Source organism: Rhinopithecus roxellana, chromosome 14 (assembly GCF_007565055.1).
Source record: "Rhinopithecus roxellana isolate Shanxi Qingling chromosome 14, ASM756505v1, whole genome shotgun sequence".
In the NCBI taxonomy this organism is placed as follows: domain Eukaryota; kingdom Metazoa; phylum Chordata; class Mammalia; order Primates; family Cercopithecidae; genus Rhinopithecus; species Rhinopithecus roxellana.
Window position 1 is genome coordinate 57,008,604 of NC_044562.1, and position 18,818 is coordinate 57,027,421.

At 55.7% G+C, this 18,818-nt stretch overlaps 1 protein-coding gene across 9 annotated transcripts in view; it reads right to left on the bottom strand.

Annotated features, from left to right (window-relative positions):
* Positions 1-791: 791 nt before the first annotated feature.
* ATG4B (autophagy related 4B cysteine peptidase) overlaps positions 792-18,818 on the bottom strand; it is a 32,157-nt gene continuing 14,130 nt past the window's right edge. For 2 of the 9 annotated variants that reach the window (XM_030915943.1, XM_030915946.1), the window contains exons 2-14: positions 18,612-18,713; positions 18,385-18,456; positions 16,140-16,238; positions 15,104-15,205; positions 14,752-14,898; positions 14,388-14,460; positions 10,629-10,708; positions 8,042-8,235; positions 6,670-6,748; positions 6,202-6,347; positions 3,887-3,943; positions 3,298-3,391; positions 2,027-2,455 (exon numbers count right to left, since the gene is read on the bottom strand). In XM_030915943.1, coding sequence (XP_030771803.1) covers positions 2,382-2,455; positions 3,298-3,391; positions 3,887-3,943; positions 6,202-6,347; positions 6,670-6,748; positions 8,042-8,235; positions 10,629-10,708; positions 14,388-14,460; positions 14,752-14,898; positions 15,104-15,205; positions 16,140-16,238; positions 18,385-18,456; positions 18,612-18,713 — 1,319 coding nt within the window. In that variant the 3' untranslated portion in view covers positions 2,027-2,381. Of the gene's footprint in view, positions 2,456-3,297; positions 3,392-3,886; positions 3,944-6,201; positions 6,348-6,669; positions 6,749-8,041; positions 8,236-10,628; positions 10,709-14,387; positions 14,461-14,751; positions 14,899-15,103; positions 15,206-16,139; positions 16,239-16,384; positions 17,379-17,745; positions 17,836-18,384; positions 18,457-18,611; positions 18,714-18,818 lie in introns of those variants that run through there. The other 7 variants (XM_030915950.1, XM_030915947.1, XM_030915948.1 and 4 more) reach the window with 7 other exon arrangements.

Below are 18,818 nucleotides of genomic sequence, written 5' to 3' on the forward strand. Positions count from 1 at the left end.
CAACAGAAGCTGGAGAGATGCCATGTTGCTGGCTGTGAGGTTGGAGGAAAGCGCCATGAGCCAAGCCGTTTCTGGCATCCGGGAGCTAGAAGAGACACAGCAATGTTCTCCCCTAGCGCCCCTAGAGAAGCAGCCCTGCCCACAGCACGAGGTGGCCGTCTCCTCCGGGTCTGGAAGAGGCTGTGCTGTTCCAGGCACTGAATGTGGTCATCTTCTAGAGCAGCCACAAGAAGCGAGTAAGAGCGTCTGAGAGGCCGCCAAGTCCTCAGCCAGCTCACCAGGGCCCCAGCAGTGCCCCCTCCTGTCTGGCTTTGGGCCCTTTGCACCTACACCAGGACTGCCCACAGGGACGCATTGACCAGAGTGAGTGATGTCCTCACCAAGCCCCCTGCTGTGCCCCAGGCATGGCCCTCCCACAGGCCAGGACAGTCACTGCTCGCTTGGGGAAGGCTTTGCTGTGATTCACATTGAGCCAAACCCTACAACTCAGGGCACTGTCTGCAACTTCCTCCTGTTGAAGAATGGGAGCCATTTTACTTTCCTAACATCCTAGTTTCCTTGCACTTTTTCCTTCCAGGGTTGTATGAGAGGGTGGATGTCACAGCTCGCAGACAGCCAGGCTACAGGCAGGACAGGCCCCCTGCCAGGGCTGGGGACGTACCTGCTCAGGCTCCCACAGCCCACCACGCGGGCAGCCACATCCCTTAACGTGTGATGCTATGGGCTGCAACATTTACTTGGTTTCTTCCTGGAAATCACAATTATAACTTCAGGAAAAAATAGACACAAGGTTTGTTTTCTACTGAAACTTATTATTTGCCATTAAGAATTGCAAACTATACTACTAAGAATGAACAACATTCTCTTCATTAAGCCTTTTTCAAAACACACAAGAAAAAGCTCCCCTTTGGTCAAGGTGTTCCACACTCCCACTACAGCAGGCCCCCACCAGATCCCAGCACAGTGGCGCACCATGGACTCGGACGCAGAGCCCAAGGAATGAAAATTGCCCCAGCCTTCCCTCCTTCCCCACCCCAACTACACCCAAGGGAGAAAGGATACGAGGAAATAAACTATGTCTGGGGGAGGGGGGGACTGGGGACGGTGTCCTCTGCTACCCAGGTGGGCCAGTCAGTGCAGAGCGGGCAGTGCGTGTCCTGAGGGATCTCCGGTCCCCACACCTATACAAGCAGCAGCAGCAGCAGCGAGTCCTGACAACGCCACAGTAGGTGCTTATGAGAAAGGTGCCCATGCTCGCCGTGCCCACGCTCCCCAAGCCCTCCTGTTTACATTCCCTAGTGGGGCAAAGCCACTTCCCCAGGACAGGCAGCACGGCAGCAGGGCAGAGTGCACTCCAGGACAGCAGGTTACACAGGGTCAGGCGGTGGTGGGTTCTGTAATCAGGGCTGAGGTTCCGGAAATGCCACCAGGTGATGCCACCCTGTGGTGTCTGCCCATCACACACCACAAGGCTCGGGTGGTTTTCACCTTTGGCCCTAAACTAACACCTCAGTGACACAGGAGGGCAATTCTCAGCAAGGCAAAGACACAGGGAAGGCTCCTGGGAGAGGCACACTGTCCACCCTCGAGCCCGCCTGTCACAGGTGGAGGCCCCACCCCACCCCTCACCACACCTGGGGAAGCCACCACAGAATGCCACAGCCCTGGAAAGGGACACTCTGAGGACAGGCACTCTAGCAGCAGCCCCAGGACAGCCAGCCGCCCTTCTGCCCACACTGTGTCCTGTGCACGCCATCTTCAGGTTTCCCACACACCCACTTCCTGAATACTTCTCCCCAAAGCAACCTTTGCCTTTGTTCCTCCAACCTCATCTCCCACTGAGGTAGCCCTTGGTAAGCCAGGCTGGGCAGAGGACACAGCCATGGGCGCGCCCCCCTCGACAGCAGCCCAGTCCTTGGGCGTGGGGCCACAGCGTGGCTGTTGCTCCTCTCACGCCAGCCTGCACAGGTCTTCTGAGACTGACTCAGGAAGCGCCCCAGAAATTCATGTCTGTGTCTGACAACTTCAAACAGGACTTTAATTCCAAACCAACCACAGAACTGGCGCCTGGGAGCAAGTGGGACTGAGGCCCAGGCGCTAACGCGGGGCTGGCAGTGTCGAGAGAACGCTCTGGAAGCTCCTGACAGACGGCTCCGTGTGCAGATGCACAGGCCCTGATGGGCACACTGAGCTGGGCAGTCGGACACCAAGCAGTAAGGCCTCCCGGGCAGTGCAGCCTCAGTCCACGAGCAGAGCGGGTGGCCCTCTGGGGGGAGGCAGCACGGGGCACGGCCCTCGGCAGGCGAGCGGGCGGGATGGATGAAATGCAGTGGCACCAGGAGCCCCGGCTCTCACAGGTGCCACCCCCGACCCCAGGATTTTCAAAGGGACAGGATTTCAAAGTCTTCATCTTCTGAGTCGAAGAATCTTTCCAGTCGTTCTACATCAGAAGAATCTAGAAGGAACAGGACATAGCTCATCAGGCATCTCAGGTGGGCTACTTCCGTGTGAGTCAAGTGCCCTTGGTGTGGGGCAGACCGAGCAGCACCTGCTCTGCAGCCCCACCCTGAGGGGCCCACAGACAGCTGTGCCCAAGCAGCTGTGAAAAGGCCTGGGGTTGTGGAGACCTGCGAATATGGGGGGAGGGAGCAGGGAAGAGGAGCGGGGCAGGGTGAGGAGGACGGGGGCGGCCGGCATAGTCTCAGGCCTGAGGGGGCCTCTGTCCTGTGTCTCCCACGCTGCACCCTGACCCTCGTGGTCATCAGGAGTGGTTCCATTGTCACTGCCTTGTAGAGTTTCTCATGGTGAGATAGGTATGAGGAGGACAAGCTCACGGCCACACACTCGCTTCACTGCACGAGCCCAGGCCGGATCCTTCGGCACGTTGGCCATGGTCCAAGGGGTCTACGCCACCCATGGCCAGTGGTGCCCAAGTGGACGAGTCCCCCACCCAGGACTGCATCATCACAGAGCCTGTGTGTTCTGTCTGCTCCAGAGCCCTGAGGACCCCATGGGAGCACGCCCAGCTCCACAGTGCCCTGGGCAGGCAGTGCGGGTGGGGAAGGCGAGGTGGGTCCCGGGTTGCTGCGCGCAGGCTTGGAGGAGAGGACGCTCCACTCTGCCCCTGGTCTCACAGGCAAACCACTGCCAAGTGCTCACAGTTGAGGCTCACACACACCTAAATGGTCACAACCAAGGGGGCCAGGACTGGGGAAGCAAGGGCACAGACCACACCCCCGAGGGACCCCACCTCTGAGGGACCCCACCTGGACTTGGCCCTGCAGCCGCAGTTCTCACCTAGGGACAGGTTCAGGACATCGGGGCAGGCCAGGTGTGAAGGCTGCTGCTCCACCAGCTCAAACATGGGCAGGGCGCCTCCGAGCAGGGACAGCTGTTAGTGAGACATGGTCATTGGGGCAGCCTCACCCCAGTGCTTGCTGCACCCAAGAGAAAGGGGCCAAACCTGACTGTCACTCCACTTCACTGATGAGAACAGAGGCAGCTTCCACACTAAAGGCTACACGAGGACCCAGTGTGGCGATCAGAACACAGTCTGACCACGATGGCAGAGGGGAGTGGGCCACACGCACTCAGCCAGCGCAGCTCGGCACCCCCATCTCAACAGGAGACGGATGAGGACACTGGAAATCCCATTCTAAAGTCAACACGCAACATCCGTCCCCAGGGTTGTTAACCGTGTTGCCAGGTGGGCAATCCAGGACACCCCACCCTGTTCAGCTGCACAGCTGTGCCAGGCAGGACAAAGCTCCCCCCAGCCCCGTGAGGCTGCCTGAGACCTGGACACTGGCCTTCGGCCCCTGCACACCCCACTGCCTGTCTCCCTGGGTGGTTCAGCTCGGCTGTGGGTGGTGGGGCGGCTACAAACCTTTTTGACTTGCTGGCACCAGTCATTGAAGTCGTCTTCAGTCTTACAGAAAAACCCCTAAAACGAAATGACTATGAGCAGAACAGTGCACCCACATCTGCAGTCAGTGAAGAGGCAGGGGCTTCCATTCCCCCTGCCAGTGGTGCAGCAAAGGCTCCCAGCGTGCAAGTGCTGGATACTCCGGCCTGTCTTGCCTCCTGGGGCCGGGAAGGGAGCCCTGAGGGTGCCCTGTGCACGGCCCGCTGCACCAGTGCCCGGCTCCCCTCAGGTTCTACTACGTTGCTCTGCCTTGATTCACCCATGAGATGTTATGTGATGTGCATTTGTTAGGCCTCACCGAATCTTCCAGGAATGAGGCAGGTTATGAGTTAGGGCCAAGTGGAGAGCTCTTCTCTCTGCGTCTGTGAGGCAGGGCCGCTGGGTCTCAGCCTTCACCCAGCATCTCCCTGGAAGCTTGGTGGCAACTGGCGGCAAAGGCCACTGAGAACTGCCCAAGGACACCGTGACATGGGGAGCCTCCTGCTGAGGAGACAGGGGACCTGCCGAGGATCACCCCAATCACATCCTTAAAGCTACCGCCTGTAATGACAGTCACTAGGAATTAACGCTGCCAGATGTGCAGATGTTAACACAGGAAGAAAAAGAAACAGGGAAAACAAAGACGAAATGGGAGAAGAAGTTCAAACTGGGCACTCGCTTCCTCCGAAGACGCCGTTTCCGCGGCCCTGGCTTGTGTGGGAGCACTCTCCCCCAGGGACAGGGGACATTCCTCCTCCTCACGGGTGAGGACAGTTATCCCACCGGGCGGCCCCTTTGGTCTCAACGTTCATGCATCCGCTTCTGTCTGTGGTGGCTGGCTGTATAGCCTGACCTGACTGTGAGACTGCCAATCACTGTAAGCCACCAAGCTGCGTTTATGGTAACAAACATAATTAATTCTAGTTAGACGAGGAATTCGTGATTAGATTCTGGTAAGAAGTGTGAGCCAGGCCGGGCGCGGTGGCTCACGCCTGTAATCCCAGCACTTTGGGAGGCCGAGGCAGGCAGACCACGAGGTCAGATCGAGACCATCCTGGCTAACACAGTGAAACCCCATCTCTATTAAAAATACAAAAAATTGGCCGGGCGCGGTGGCTCAAGCCTGTAATCCCAGCACTTTGGGAGGCCGAGACGGGCGGATCACAAGGTCAGGAGATCGAGACCATCCTGGCGAACACGGTGAAACCCCGTCTCTACTAAAAAAAAATACAAAAAACTAGCCGGGCGAGGTGGCGGGCGCCTGTAGTCCCAGCTACTCGGGAGGCTGAGGCAGGAGAATGGCGTAAACCCGGGAGGCGGAGCTTGCAGTGAGCTGAGATCCGGCCACTAATACAAAAAATTAGCCAGGCGAGGTGGCGGGCGCCTGTAGTCCCAGCTACTCGGGAGGCTGAGGCAGGAGAATGGCGTGAACCTGGGAGGCGGAGCTTGCAGGGAGCTGAGATCGCACCACTGCACTCCAGCCTGGGAGACACAGCGAGACTCCATCTCAAAAAAAAAAAAAAAGTGTGAGCCACAGAGCTCTAGCCCATGTTCCCCACTCCTGCCACCCTGCCCAGGAGGTACACAGAGCATAGTGTGCACTCTGGGGCTGTGCCACAGCTCAGAGACGGTGCCATTTCAGGCCCAGATCTGCCTTCTTCCTCCTGAACAGGGCAGAGCATCTGCAACAGAGCCCCTGGTTCGGGTTAACTGCTCCCCTGAGCATGTCACTGTCGTCCATGATTTCTAGGGGTTTCTCTTTGGTCTCTTTCGCCATCAAATGTATTTGAGAGCAGGCAGGTCTGCATCAATCACACACCAAAAATCACAACTAGGTCATCAAAATGGAAAAACAGGGAAGCTCATTCTTAGGAAATCCCCCAGAGAGGTCAAGTCAGAGCCTCCGGAAAACAAAAGGTGGCGCAGGAGTGGGCGGAGGGGCCGCCCGTGTGTCTGTGTGGGTGTGAGGGGAACACACCATGGCTCATACTCATCCACGCACACTCAGCACGTGCCCACACATGCTCACACCCAGACACACCCTCTCCGGGCCACTCGAAGGCCATGAAGGCTGCGCAGGAGGTGGTGCCTGGGGGAGGGACGTGAGGCCGCGAGGACACGGTTCAGGCTCTTGTGTCCTTCAGAATCCCAACCCCATGAACACAGTACTCATCCCAACATGCTGAAAAAAAAACCAAAATGCAAAAATCTGAAGATTTTCCTCGTCATCCCCAAACAGTATTCAGCACAAGAGGACTAGGAACACGGGCCTAAGTGCTCAGGTGGCCGTCACGTACCACAGCAATGGACGGGTCGAGCTCCGCGATGCTCATACGGCACGGCGGGTGCTGGCAGTGGAAGCTCTCGTCCGGGATGAAGCAGCTGCCAGTGGGCTCCACAGCCGGCTGCGTGGTGTGGGGGTCCAGGTAGATGAGCTCCTCACCTGGGAGGACGAGGCAGGCAGGCAGATGGGCGGCCGACCCGGCAGAGGAAAGGGACAGAGGTGGCCGCGTTTCAGACCCACTGCACCCACATCATGCTGAGAAGCAGCGGGCAGGAGGAGGGGAGGGAGCTGAGGGCATGGGACCATCAGGGAAGGGGGTACACGGGAGGCCGCCAGCGGCCAGGCTGCACGTGAACCCCCCTCAGAGCATGCTGCTTTTCCACCAGTGGCCTCAAGTAGCCACCTGGCGTGTGGGACCTGCTCACAGAATGCCCTTAAAGGGCACACGCCCACAGGGACACGGTGGGAACCCCGGACTCACCAACATAGCCGATGAAGTAGTGGGCGCTGTTGGGCTTCCCTCCGATGACGCCCAGGGACTGGGGCATCATGAAGCAGTGCTGTGGAGGGGCAGGAAGCTGAGCACAGGTCCCAGGAGGGTGCAGACAGTCCCCCACCCACTGCCATAGGGGGCCCAAGGGCCTGCTGAGACCCAACTGGGTGACACAAGAGGGGACAGGAGGGGACATGGTCCCGAAGAACTTGCTGTCCAGGAAAGACCACAAGACATCCTACAGGCGCAAGAAACCCAATCTGCAGGCTCGGCTCAGGGAAGCTTCATGTCGGAGGTGGGCTTTGGGGAGGCTGGGAGTGAGGGGGGCTGGCGGGAGATGTGAGCAGGGGTGGGGGAGGCGGCCCTGCTGAGTGCTTTGACCTGACAGGGCAGAAGCCATGGAGATGGGGCCCACGTGCGGGGGCAGCAGGGACACCACAGGGTGGGCAAAAGGCTGGGGGGAGGGGCCAAGTTCAGACAACTGAATAACTTTAACAGAAAGCCACATCTCAGTTCCATACAAATGTGACTCCTTGGTCTAAACTTCGAGTTAACTGAAGAAAGGATGGTTTTCCCTTCTGCTTTTTTTTTTTTTGAGATGGGGTCTCACTCTGTCACCTAGGATGGAGTGCAATGGCACAATCTTGGGTCACTGCAAGCTCTGCCTCTCGGGTTCAAGCGACTGTCCTGCCTCAGCCTCCTGAGTAGCTAGGACTACAGGTTGTGCGCCAGCACGCCCAGCTAATTTTTGTGTTTTTAGTAGAGACGGGGTTTCACCGTGTTGGCCAGGCTGGTCTCAAACTCTTGACCTTGTGATCTGCACGCTTCGGCCTCCCAAAGTGCTTGGATTACAGGCGTGAGCCACCAGGCCTGGCTCCCTTTTACTTTCATGACATGGGGGAGCCTGTGGCTGGAGTTCCTCACAGAGCCCTGCCCATCCCCAAGCCCAGCCCACAAGTCTCTTCTCCACAGGCCAACCCACCCTCCAAAGGGAGCTTAGGCCAAGAGGGCTGTGGGGGAGTGGGGCGGGCATGCCTGGGGCACAGTGGAGACCCGGGAGGGGCAGGTTCCCTGTCAGGCCAAGGACTGGCACCTGGTTCCGAGGACCCCCTACAACAAGTGCCTCATGCTTTCATTCTCAACATTCGCCTTGACACTTGTGGAAGTAAAGCAGCACGTCTCCTGATGGACGTGCCTCACGCCCACCCAGCCCTTGGGAAATGGTGTAAACCGTGGTCGTTTACCCCTCCCGCAAGAGCTGGCTGCACAAATGGCCACATGACGATGACGCACTGAAAGTGACTAAAAACTAGGAGAAGGGGACAGGGACCCAGGGCAAGCGCCGCACAGCAGGACCCACCTTCAGCGTCTCCACGTAGGCCTCGTTGATGTCCGTGAGTCCCAGGCGCAGGGGAATGAGAAGCACCAGGGGTCTCCACGGCGACAGCCTGTTGGTGACCTCAGCCCCGGCAGGGAATCCGTTGCAGTGCCGGTCGGAATCTGCAGGAAACGCAGTGGCTCCTGCACAGGGAACGCTGGTCCTGCACAACCTTCCTAGAAAGGGAGACATGCTTTCACTAACCAAGCACAGCTGCGCGAAAGTGCTCCCACAAGCAAGCAAGCAAATTATGATCATGTAACAGAAAAAGGGCATTACAAAGCCAGGTACTTACACTGAAATTCAAACTTGGAAAATATAGAAAAGCATAATAAAATTTTTTCATAATCTTGCCACCAAGAGAAAAAAGACATATTTTCTATGCATACTTAATTCATTTTATTGTGAAATAAAGCACATACAAAAAACAGTACAAGAAAAAGCCACGTGCACTTCAGAGGAAAATCACAGAAATAAAAGTGCCTGCAGCCCACCAGCCCGTACCCGTGCAGCCAGTCAGCCCACACCCGCACAGCCCGCCAGCCCGTACCCGCACAGTCCGCCAGCCTGTACCTGCCCGCCAGCCCGTCCGTACCCGCACAGTCCGCCAGCCTGTACCTGCCCGCCAGCCCGTACCTGTGCAGCCCACCAGCCCGTACCCACGCAGCCTGCCAGCCTGTACCAGCCTGCCAGCCCGTACCCGCACAGTCCGCCAGCCTGTACCTTCCCGCCAGCCCGTACCCACGCAGCCCACCAGCCTGGCTAGTGCCAGCACAGCCGGAACCCGCTCCCTCCAGGCCTCCTCAGCAACCTCTTTCCTTGCTCCCACCCCTCCCACCTACATACACCCGTGAGTCCGGAGGACTCATCAGCCGGAGGGTGCAGTGATGGGAGAAGACACTCCAGAAGCACTGAGCATGCCCAGCGCCTGGATTGAGGTTTCTCAGCACCACTCCCCACTCAGAGGAGCCAGACTGATTCCAGGGCTAGGCAGGGAACGCTCAGAGGCACCTGCAGCATCTGCTTAACCCAGAAAAACGCCACCACAGAGCAAAAAACACCACCAGACTGAGGTGGCCACGGGCCAAAGGTGGGACCATCAAGCATCCAAAAGATAGGCAGTGACAAGGCGGCACACTGCACATTCAGTCAAGACGGGCAGTGACACGCGGCACACTGCACATTCAGTGAAGACGGGCAGTGACAGGCGGCACACTGCACATTCAGTGAAGACGGGCAGGGACAGGCGGCACACTGCACATTCAGTGAAGACGGGCAGTGACAGGTGGCACACTGGACATTCAGTGAAGACGGGCAGGGACAGGCGGCACACTGCACATTCAGTGAAGACGGGCAGTGACAGGCGGCACACTGCACATTCAGTGAAGACAGGCAGTGACAGGCAGCACACTGCACAGAACAGAGAGGCAGGGAAGGGGCGCATCTGTGACCCAGCACACACCTGCGTGGTAACCTGGCACACCCAGTCACAGGGTAGGACCCACTCCCGCTGTGAATCTGTGCGCAGTTAGGGCTGTGACTCTGAATGAGGTGTTTCTCTTTTTTTTTTTTTTTTGAGACGGAGTCTCGCTCTGTCACCAGGCTGGAGTGCAGAGGCGTGATCAAGGCTCACTGCAACCTCCACCTCCCAGGTTCAAGCGATTCTTCTGCCTCAGCTTCCTGAGTAGCTGGGACTAGAGGCGCGTACCACCATGCCCGGCTAGTTTTTGTATTTTTAGTAGAGACGGGGTTTCGCCATGTTGGCCAGGTTGGTCTCGAACTCCTGACCTCATGATCCACCCACCTCGGCCTCCCAAGGTGTTGGGATTATAGGCATGAGCCACCGCGCCCAGCCTAAATGAGTTCTTTCTTAAGGAAAACTGGATTCAAGGCAATAGTGTACCTGTAGAACTTCAATAAAATTGGAATTGAGGGCTGTTTTGAGAAGTTCCTTGGGAAAAAGGTGGTCCTAAGTAAAGAAGGTGGTGAAGCATTTTTAAGAGTTCTCAGCTTCGCTACATCATGGAAGGTGAAACATGAATTTGGAACTCAATGAGCCCATTTGTTAAAACTGAGCCACAATTTTCCTCCTAGAGGTAAACGCTGCCACGCCTAGATTCCTTCAGGGTTGCAGCAGACCTTTCTTCCAGAAAGCTGAAAAGAGCTCTGCCTTCACGACATGCCTTTCGAGATGGTACAGCTGGAGAGGTTGCTGCATCTCTTTGTGGCACATCAAGGCACGCAAAAGAACTTCACCAGAATTCCCACACGAGGGCGCCTAAGTACAGCACGCCTTCACAAATGATTTGTAACCAAGACACAAAACATGACGTGAGATACCACGTCTCGGCCTCCAGAGAGCCTGGGCGCTCCTCTCTTGGTATGACCACCGGGAGAGGACATCGGGGCTACCGTGCATCTGGCTTGGCATGCAGGCCCCACAGAGCTCCTGCACGGCACGGGGCGACTGACAACAGTCGCCGAGGCTCCTGTGGAGACTCAGGTGAGGAAGTGTGTGTGCTGCCCATCATTTCAACTTTCTTGTCCACAGAAACCCTAAGCCACTTACTGATTTCCTCCATCACAACAGTGTTGTCCATTGCTATGTGGACTGCCAAGGAGCTCCACGTGTCGAAGACAGCAAGCTTCCTACAGAGAGCAGGAGAGTGACCATAAGCTTTTGTACAATTCAAAGACGTCTTATCTTTGCAGTGACAGCTGTGGGAAGGAGTGTTCGCGTTAGAGGCTTCCTGGATGAGAAGAGCCAAGGTTCCTCAAGTCCGGGGCAAAGCCAATGCCAGACAGGAAGAAAGCCCAGAGTAAATCTGCTTCTTCTGCCTGAGGCCCAGGGGGCCTGCCCTTGCCCCAGTCTCCACAGAGAGCACATGCAAGAGGCTTTTGAGCAGCCTGGTTTCCTGGTCTCAGTGGCACAGAGGCAAGAACTAGAACATGAACCCAGCTCTGAGACACTGTGGGTTTTGCCAACTGTGAGGCAGGCCTCCCAGCACCTTCATGCTCTGCTCTACTCTCCCCTCCACCAAACACGCTGAGCTGACAGCCAAGGAACCTGAGTCCTTGCAGAGAAACCTGCAGCTGAGTGGGGAGCACGACTGTGCACACCAGTGAGGAGGAACTGTGGTCGCAGGAAGAGTAGATTCTGCAGCCAAAAGTCTAAGGGGACGCTGATCTCCTCTCAGGTCCGGTGGAGGTGGGGTCAGAGGACCTCAACAAAAGGTAAAACAACAGAAAAGGCCGCGAGGCAGCAAGGACCTGGTGCTCCTGGGAGCAGAATGCAAGACCTGTGGCGAGGAGTTGGGTGGGGTGGAGCATGGGACTGGGATGGCCACACAGAGCCCTCCCAATGCACAAGCCCAAAGTGGACACTGGGAGGACAGTCTGACCCCCCCCCCGACTCCCCCCCCCGCATCTCCAGCCCAGCTGCAGTGCAGAAGATGGGAGGACAGCTCGCTTCCCCGCCCCACCCCCACACCACCTTCCTCCTCCCACCTCCAGCCCAGCTGCAGTGCTGAAGATGCATCCACACACAAGGGACACAGTGGCATTGGCAAAGCTGACCTGGCGAAGGGCAAACAAGGAAGCAGCAGCCACGTGGGCCAGTGGCCGGCACTGCAGAGAACCGTAACGCAGGAACGGGGAGTGGCGCTACCAACGTAGCTACAGGGAAGACCGTGGTGCCAAAGGGTACCTGCGCAGACATGGGGCGCAACCCAGGCAGGTGTGGGGGGAACAGGGTTCAAGTGCCAGGGACCACACGTGCAAAGGCCCTGAGGCTGGTGTGTCCCAGGAGCACAAGGTATTATGCCAGGGAGGTGGGGTAGAGCTGCTGTTCTTTGCTAAAGAGACTCTAGGATGACAAAGAGAGAAGGAAGATCAACAAGAAGGAAAAAGATGGGGCTTGGACCAGCACAGGGAGTTAAAGGATGAACACTGGTCAGAGTCTGGACATATTTTGAATGGGCCCATTGAAAGAAAGAGGAACTGGCCGGGTTTGGTGACTCACGCCTGTAATCCCAGCACTCTGGGAGGACAAGGCGGGTGGACCACAAGGTCAGGAGTTCAAGACCAGTCTGGCTAACATGGTGAAACCCCGTCTCTACTAAAAATAAAAAAAACTAGCTGGGCGTGGTGGCACATGCCTGTAATCCCAGCTACTGGGGAGGCTAAGGCAGGAGAATTGCTTGAACCAGGACCCGGGAGGTGGAGGCAGCAGTGAGCCCAAGATGGCACCACTGCACTCCAGCCTGGGCTACAGAGCTAGACTCTGTCTTGAGAGAAAAAAAAAAAAAAAAGAAAGAGGAGTTCTGGCCAGGCGCGGTGGCTCACTCCTGTAATCCCAGCACTCTGGGAGGCGGAGGCAGGTGGATCATGAGGTCAGGAGTTCAAGACCAGCCTGGCCAACATGGTGAAACCCCGTCTCTACTAAAAATAAAAAAAATTAGCTGGGCGTGGTGGCACATGCCTGTAATCCCAGCTACTGGGGAGGCTGAGGCAGGAGAACTGCCTAAACCGGGACCCGGGAGGTGGAGGTAGCAGTGAGCCCAAGATCGTGCCACTGCACTCCAGCCTGGGCTACAGAGTTATCCTCTGTCTCAAAAAAAAAAAAAAGAAAAGAAAAGAAAAAAGAAAGAGGAGTCCTGGCCAAGTGCGGTGGCTCACGCCTGTAATCCCAGTACTTCGGGAGGCTGAAGCAGGAGAATCACTTGAACGCAGGAGGCAGAGGTTGCAGTGAGCTGAGATCATGCTACTGCACTCCAGCCTGGCAACAGAGCGAGACTCCATCTCAAAAAGAAAGAAGGGTCTAGAACAATCCCAGATTTTGGTTTGAACACCTGAAGGACCACTGTGGGAGAAGCAGGCTGGGGCCAGCACGAGCTCTGGCTGTCAGGTCACCATGCACCACAGACACCCAGGTGGAAATGCAGAATAAGCAGCTGGACCTAAGCCTGGAGTCCAGGGACAAATCAGCCCTGCAGGTGTAACTGTGGAAGCCGTCCGTGTGCTTGGGTGCCGTAGCACCTGCAGGTTGGGGAGGATCATCCAGCAACAGGGGCGGGGGCTGGTGGGGAGCGGGCAGGGGACCAGGAGAAACAGTGAGCATGGTGAGTGGCCTGGTGTTTCCAGAGAAACAGCACTGACTCGATGGGGCCACTCCAGGCAGCAGCAAGAGGAAGTGTGAGTGGAGGGGTGTGGTGGGGCCTGGGGAGCTGCTGGACAGAGGACTCTGAAGGGCACGCAGTGGGGACTGAGCAGGTGCCACGCCAAAAACAGGGCGGGCCCAGGAAACGGAGAAGCAGACTCGTGACATGGGACGGGGGTGACGTGGGATGTGGGAGAGATGGACTTCTGCAGGACCCCAGGGAACCTGACAGAAAAGCTGGGTGGAGGCAGTGACTGCCATGCTGAGGAGCAAGCTGTGGGTGAGAGGAGATAGGGCCATTTCAGGAACGTGGAACGTGGGGTGCCTAAGGACCTCGAGTGGGATACAGAACAGGCAGATGCAGGAGAGGGTTCAAGCGAGCCATGGCTGAAGACAGGCTGGGGAGACGCTGGCCCTTGGACCAGTAGGGAGGAGACCCTGAGGGGGCAGGTCCCGGGGGAACTGGCCAGAGCTTCCCCAAAAATGCTGGGATGCCAGGACACCTGGAATCAGACCAAATGAACCCAGATGGATCAAGAGGAATGAAGAGTGGACACGAAGCTGAAACCACAGGCAAGTTTCTGGAACTGCCAGGAGGGTCATCTCAGAGGAATCTGGGGGGCGGGAGCGGGGAAGCCGCAGAGGGAAGCATGCAATGGGGCCGAGTGAGGCGTGAGAGGAAGCAGGTGCGGAGCGCACTTTCAGACGCTGAGGTGCATGGGAAGGCGAGCGAGGCTACAGGGAGTCTCCAAGGCTGCAGGGGGAGTCTCCGGGTAACGTGAGAAAGGCAGGTGGCAAGACCCGCAGAGGGCAGCCTCCAACAAGCCCGCAGAGGTGGAAGGGCCCGGCACCTGCACAGATGGCTGCAGACCAGCTTCAGCTGCCCACCCCATCTGAAGCCACCATTACAGGTGGATCCATGCAGCAGACAAAGAACAAGGGTCCAATCTGCCAGCCAGGATCTGGACTATGGTGTTCATTTTATTAGAAAACATAAATCCCCATTCACAAGACCACTTGGCATAGTCACCTCTGGGCAACCTTCCGAGGGCCCTGAAGTCAATAATTAGTGACCCCTTATTTCCTGTAGCCATGAAGACTCAAGGAGAATTTAACCCCCAGGGAACATCCCTGCTGCCCCGTGCCCGGCAATGGAAGTTCAGTACATACTTGAGGACCTGGGCGACAGTGTTCGGCCCGTACCACTGGCCTATGGACTTGCCTTCGCCAACTCCCATTTGCGCTGCAGGGAACAGATCCAGATTAGCAACACCACCCGCCCCGACCATCCCAACGCCCCCAGCCCTGACCTCTGGTGGCACGTGGTGCCAGGAGACATCAAAGGAAGGCCTGGACAGCACCCTACCCAGCCTCAGGTGGAAGGATGCCCCAACAAGATCGGGGGAGGAGTAAAGGGACAAACAAGGTCTCGGGGACTGTCCTTCACGATGAACTTAGAAAAGGGGAGAAGCCAGAAATGAAGGGACCACTTTCCTTCTGTAAGTGAAAACACAGGCTCAAAAGCCGGCCTTGCCTGCAAGAAAGGCCAGCTCCTCTTTACTCGCTCCATGCCAGTCTGAGCATTCACATTCACTGATGGGGTGAGGCCAACTTCCCCAGGCTGTGCCGAGCACCAGGCACTGCAAGCCGCATGGACAGCAGGAAGGGCAAGGCCCAGGGTCTAGGCCGGGGTGGGACGGGGGTGATGTGGGATGACACGGGGGTGATGTGACAGCAGTGCACAGGCCGTCAAGAGGTCAGTGTTTACAGGTTTACAGCCTCCTGCTCTACATCCCACAACACCAGAAAAGCTCTTAGGGGAAACCGACCACTCCACCCTCTCCAAACAGCCCGGGTGGGGCCTGGCACAATCCGCAGCCTCCCACCTATCTGGTGAATGGAGTAGTAACTGTCTTTCCTGTCGATGAACGCGTTGAGGACGCTGAAGTAGCTGTCTGGCTGCCTCTTCCTTTGTGTCCACCTCCAATCTGTTGGGAAAAAAATTACAGGTATGCTCTACCATAAATATGAGAAACAAGAAACAAGTTTTCACTTTCACACTCAAGATACAGATGGCATAAAAACCTTTTTCAGAATCTTTTCTTTTTTTTTTATTTGGAAACAGAGTCTCGCTCTCTCACCCAGGCTGGAGTGCAGTGGTGCAATCTCGGCTCACTGTAACCTCTGCCTCCCGGGTTCAAGCGATTCTCCTGCCTCAGCCTCCCGAGTACCTGGGACTAAAGGCGTGTGCTACCACGCCTAGCTCATCTTTGTATTTTTAGTAGAGACGGGGTTTCACCATGCTGGCCAGGATGGTCTTGATCTTCTGACCTTGTGATCCACCCGTCTCGGCAAAAAAAAGCGTTGGGATTACAGGCGTGAGCCACCACGCCCAGCCAGAATCTTTTAAAAGTAAAAACCCATGTTCTCCAGGATTTCAAATACATATATGCCAAGTTATCAAAACAAATCTGTACAGAAAACAGTTTCAGTAATTTAAAACGTTTATCACCATTCATCTTTTTTTTTTTTTCCCCCAGATAGGGTCTAACTCTGTTGCAGAGGCTGGATGGAGTGCAGTGGCACAATCTCAGCTCACTGCAGCCTCCATCTCCCGGGTTCTAGCAATTCTCCATATCAGTCTCCTGAGTAGCTGGGACTACAGGCAGGAGCCACCACGCCTGGCTAATTTTTGTATTTTTTGTAGAGACGGGGTCTTGCCATGTTGCCCAAGCTGATTTATCAGCATTCTTTAAAGTCAGTTTTTTAAATCAATAAAAACAAGTGGCTCATTACTCAAGAAAACCTCAAGTTCTACTTTGTGTTTTACCTGTGACCTGCTCTAAAAAGCCCTGACCCCACAGTCCCCTTTGCTTCCTGAGAACACCGTGGCCATGCACCCTCCCCAGGGCTGTGACTCACCTCGGCCTAGGTGCCGGCACACCAGGGCTTGGGCAAAGATCATCTGTCCACACCGCAGCATGCAGCCCCAGCCTGTGTCCGAGGTGGGGCCTGTCCCCCCTGTCACGGCAGACAGAGAGAGAAGTGTTCATGGCCAGATGGCCCCACAGGCCACGAGCCCACTGGCCAGAGGCGGCGGGTCAGTCCCACACCACAGGCACCGACCGACTCCCTCATCCATCAGCTCCACTTGGGGCAACACACACCTCTTAGGACTCAGTAACGCCAAGGGCCACATTTACTGGAGAGTGAAATGTCCCGACAACCTCCTCAAAATGGGCAAAACACACGAACAAGTCAGTCACGGAGTAAAAGGAAGTCTGACAAACATACGAAGACGCTGACCCCCACAAGTCATCCAGAAAATGCAAAGTTAAACAAGACAAGTCATTTTCCAATTGCCAGAAAGGCAGAAATTCAAAGGTTTGATGACAACCAGGGCTGCCGAGAGCACAGGAAGGGCCGCAAGGGCAGCAGCTCAGCCCTTCCAGCACAGGTGCCTGGGCCCTTCCCTCACAGCCACTCCCTGGGGCCCAGAAAGATGGACAACATGCACCACGCAACCGCGCGGCATGTGGCAGGCACGTGGGAAACACTGCCAGTCCACAGCAGGGGTCCAGTGGAATGCCACTGCACAGTGGTGACAACAGAGAGGGCCACCTGTGTGGCAGGCAAGAGGCTGGCAGGTGGCTGCACACCAGGGTGAGAAGCAGAGATTCAGGGGTCAGACCACAAGGTTCGCCCTGTGCCCACCGTTAGGCTTCCGGCAGCTTCTCCACGCACTGGCAAGGACGATAAACCCTGTGTCTTGGGGTAGTGGTGGCTGTCACCCACCGACAACCCAGTCAGCAGTGCCCATGATCACCCTCGCTCCACTGCTGATAAAAACGTATCTCAGAGCCAGGCGTGCTGGTGTGCACCTGTAGTCCCAGACACTCAGGAGGCACTCCTTGAGCCCAGGAGTTCAAGTCCAGCCTGGGCAACACAGCGAAACTCCATCTATTAAAAAAATGAATAACTTAAAAAAATCATCTCTGTGGGGCTAAGAAGGAAACACACCACACTTGACCTTCAGAACTGCAATAGGACTGCTTCATCTGCAGGGTTCATCCCCAGCTTCTACCTCCTCCACAAGGCCTCTGCCAAACCAGAAAGGCTTCGCTCCAGTCCCGTTCTCCTTCCCAGCATGCGGCAGGGTGGCTGTGAAGGAGATGGAAGCCGGGGACAAACCTGCATCCAAGGCCGCCCAGAGAGCAGGTTCAGCGCAGCTGCAAAACAAGCCCTTGTGGAACGAGCAACTCTTCCCAGGGCACATCTGACAAGTTTGTCATTAAAATATATCATTAAATATCAATATTTCCAGGGTACATCTGACAAGGTGTATCATTAAATATCAACCTAAGGAGACACTGTCGTGTGTCCCTACGCGTCAGTGTTCTCCATCGTCAAGCCACTGTGGCTACTGGACCTTCCACCTCACTTCAGGATAAAGAATGAAACCACCCCTAGAACAGGGAGCAAACCCTGACCCGGCACTGAGGAAGCATGACGCCAGCCCAGCCCTCACCTCCGGCCTCAGTTCTCCGCTGGTGAGAGCAAGGCTGAGAACCAGTCCCCATCTCCTTCCAGCTCCAGGGCATACAACAATGATGAATGGCTTTTAACAGAACGTACTTTAGTGTTACATAAAAACAGGTCACATTCACCTGGCCCTTCAAATCTCCCCACAGGTAAGTGCGGAAAATACTAAAAAAGATGAGGGCTACAGAGAATGGCTTCCAAACATTCTGGACCTAAGTAAGAAACACACTGTAGAGCCGTGACCCAGAACACACATTCAAATATGCAAATAGAACTAAATCCCTGCAGCAGCATGCCGCCTGCCCACGGCGGACACACACTGTTTTCTATGCCATTCTGTCCTACATTTAAAACAATGTTGGTCGTGACTCATGATACTGACTTCCAGCTCCAGGAATAAATTGTGATTTGCAGTTGAAAAAACACTGGCCTAGAGTCAGGAGCCGTGGATTCTGGCTCTGCCACTACTACAAGGGAGGCCTCAGCCAATTCATTTAACCAGGATTGCTGTGAAGATTCAAATGAAGTGCGTGGCGTATTGAAGTCAAATCTACAAGCCTCAGTTTTCCTCCTTCCTAAAAACATGTATATTTTGTCCCATGTTGTAATAAAACAGAGTACTTACCAATGGCTGGAAAGTTTTTCCTGTATGTAAACCAAAGTCTAGATGCCACATCAGACAAGATCTCGTCCTTTTCTAGAGGTTGTTTAAAAGAAAAAAAAACACACACACACACAACGCCTTAAGTTTGCAAGTCACATGTTATGGCAGAGTTAGCAGAGAACAATGATCACAAAATGCTTCTGCAGGCCAAGCGGTCAGACCAGGGTGGGCTCCAGCATGGCCGATACCTGTGAAAATGCTGTATTTTCTACCCAGTATCCAAACGGGCTCTGAGGTCTCCGGAAAATCTTCACACTCAGCAAACCGGAGAGTGTCGTAGGTCAGAGTAGCTGTTGAAACCAAAGACGTGCAATTGTCAGACATTTATAATTTCATAAACTAGTATCAAATGAGCCATTTATAGCACTTCTGTGCTGAAGAGAACAATCGTAAAT